Below are 1,881 nucleotides of genomic sequence, written 5' to 3'. Positions count from 1 at the left end.
AGTGAAGAGTAAGAGAGAGTTAGGAGGTCTGATGCTGTGTCCCTGTACTCCTCAGGCTCAGGTTCGTCCTCGATGTGGGCGCCTCGTGGCCTTCAGCTCCGGTGGTGAGAATCCCCATGGTGTGTGGGCCGTGACTCGGGGACGGCGTTGTGCCCTAGCACTGTGGCACACGTGGGCACCTGAGCACAGGGAGCAGGTAGGGAGGAAGAGGTGAGGGCGGTGGGCAGGTGGTCACTGCTGAAGTTCGGGAGTGGGTGAGGCTCCCAGTAAAGCTCTTGGGTGACTGAGATAGCCCAGGTAAGGTGGATACAGAGAACTGAACCACAGTTCTCTCCATTCCCAGGAGTGGATGGAAGCCAAAGAACTGCTGCAGGAGGAAGAGGAGGAGGAAGAGGAGGAGGAAGAAGAAATTCTCAGCAGAGACCCGTCCCCAGAACCCCCAAGTCACAAGCTTCAGCGGGTCCAAGACAAAGCCGGGAAGCCACGCCGGGTCCGAGAGGAACTGTGAATGGCTGAGACAGCTTCTTAGGATATGGCTGAGTTCTCGACTTGTGAAGGAACCGATGAGCAGGCCCTGGATGACACCAGGGACATAGTGGCATGCCGAGTCTACCATCTCGGGGACCTACAAGGGCCACCAAACCCTGGACTCACAAGCTTGCTACACAGACCTAGGCTAGAGCACATCAGGCCTGGGAGCCAGGTCTGGCCCCAGCTGAGGGAACTGCAAGCTCCCTAGGACACACAAAGATCACTATGCCCTCCCTGAAAGGCATGGCGAGGATGGCAGGCCAACTGCTTCTACTAAGAAACACACAGGAGACACAGTCCCCTCCTCTCCCAACCTGTGCAATAAAGAACTTGAAGCTCCCCAGCAGGGGCCTGGTCTGCTCTATCCCAGCTTGGGTGGCTAGGACTGGCCTGGGAGGGCACAGGTGGTATCTTGGGGCCTCCCAGAGGTGGAGCCATGAAAGCTGTGATTTGTCAGGGAAATCTCAGCCACCTGCTGCTTCATGCAAATGAGCCCCTGTGCCCCATCACCAGCACCACTGGCAGCTGCTCCTTGGGCCTCCAACTCTAAGCCCTGTCATCCCTCCCTGAGTATGGCGGAGAGGGCTGAGCCTTCTGGCTCCTACCTTCACAGTTCACTAAGACCCCAGGAGTTATGTGAGGAAGCGTAAAGACAGACCCCAGCCTAGGAGCAGGACTCAGACAGCTCTGTTCTCTTTTGTAGTCACGTCTTTGCCTACAAGGCAGGGGCACATGGGCCCAGCTTCCCCCTGGATCCCCTGTGAACTCCCCCAGCTAGGATCAGGCCCAGGGGCAGCTGGTCGGAGCTTGTCGAGAAAAAGGATTATCCAGCTCAGTCCCTTCTAATCTCAGCTTCTGCCTGTACCCGCTTCCCCCCACAGCCCTCAACGAGGAAACATGGTTTGTGGTGTTGACAACAGGGTCATCTATCACCCTCCTGTCCTGGCTCCTGGCCTGCTTGCTGAACAGGCCCGTACTGCCAAGATCATGACCGCGAGTTGGGGCTAGGGCCTGGGGGGCCACCGGAGCTGTGACTGCTCCTGTCCCACTCCCCAAACCCAGCCAGTAATCCTCACAGCTTTGCTCTGATCCGCAGCCTGATGCTCTTATCTCTGCTGGCAGACTGACCGTGGAGGCACCCCTTTGGTTCCCCCCTTCTTGTGGCTGGATAGGGGGGTGGGTGCTGCTCTTCTCTGGTTCAGGCCTGTTCCCCACCCCTCCAGACTGGCCCAAGTCTCTGGAAGCCACCTACCTCCCTCCCTGGCCTCTCCCCCACCCCTGCCAGCTGATTTCATTTGCCTGGCCTGGTTGTTGCTGGCCTTACCCCTCCCTGTCATTCCACCCCCCCCC

The 1,881-nt window shown here is 58.5% G+C and overlaps 1 protein-coding gene across 1 annotated transcript in view; it reads left to right on the top strand.

The window, feature by feature from the left end:
- Positions 1 to 874, top strand: part of P3h3 (prolyl 3-hydroxylase 3) — an 18,512-nt gene extending 17,638 nt beyond the window's left edge. Inside the window, exons 14-15 of the mRNA XM_031383380.1 lie at positions 56 to 196; positions 344 to 874. Coding sequence (XP_031239240.1) covers positions 56 to 196; positions 344 to 508 — 306 coding nt within the window. The 3' untranslated portion in view covers positions 509 to 874. The remainder of the gene's footprint in view (positions 1 to 55; positions 197 to 343) is intronic.
- Positions 875 to 1,881: the final 1,007 nt, after the last annotated feature.

The sequence above is a fragment of the Mastomys coucha genome, unplaced genomic scaffold, assembly GCF_008632895.1.
Source record: "Mastomys coucha isolate ucsf_1 unplaced genomic scaffold, UCSF_Mcou_1 pScaffold20, whole genome shotgun sequence".
Classification (NCBI taxonomy): Eukaryota; Metazoa; Chordata; class Mammalia; order Rodentia; family Muridae; genus Mastomys; species Mastomys coucha.
The sequence above is the reverse complement of the archived record's forward strand: the minus strand, read 5'-3'. Positions and strand labels throughout refer to the sequence as shown.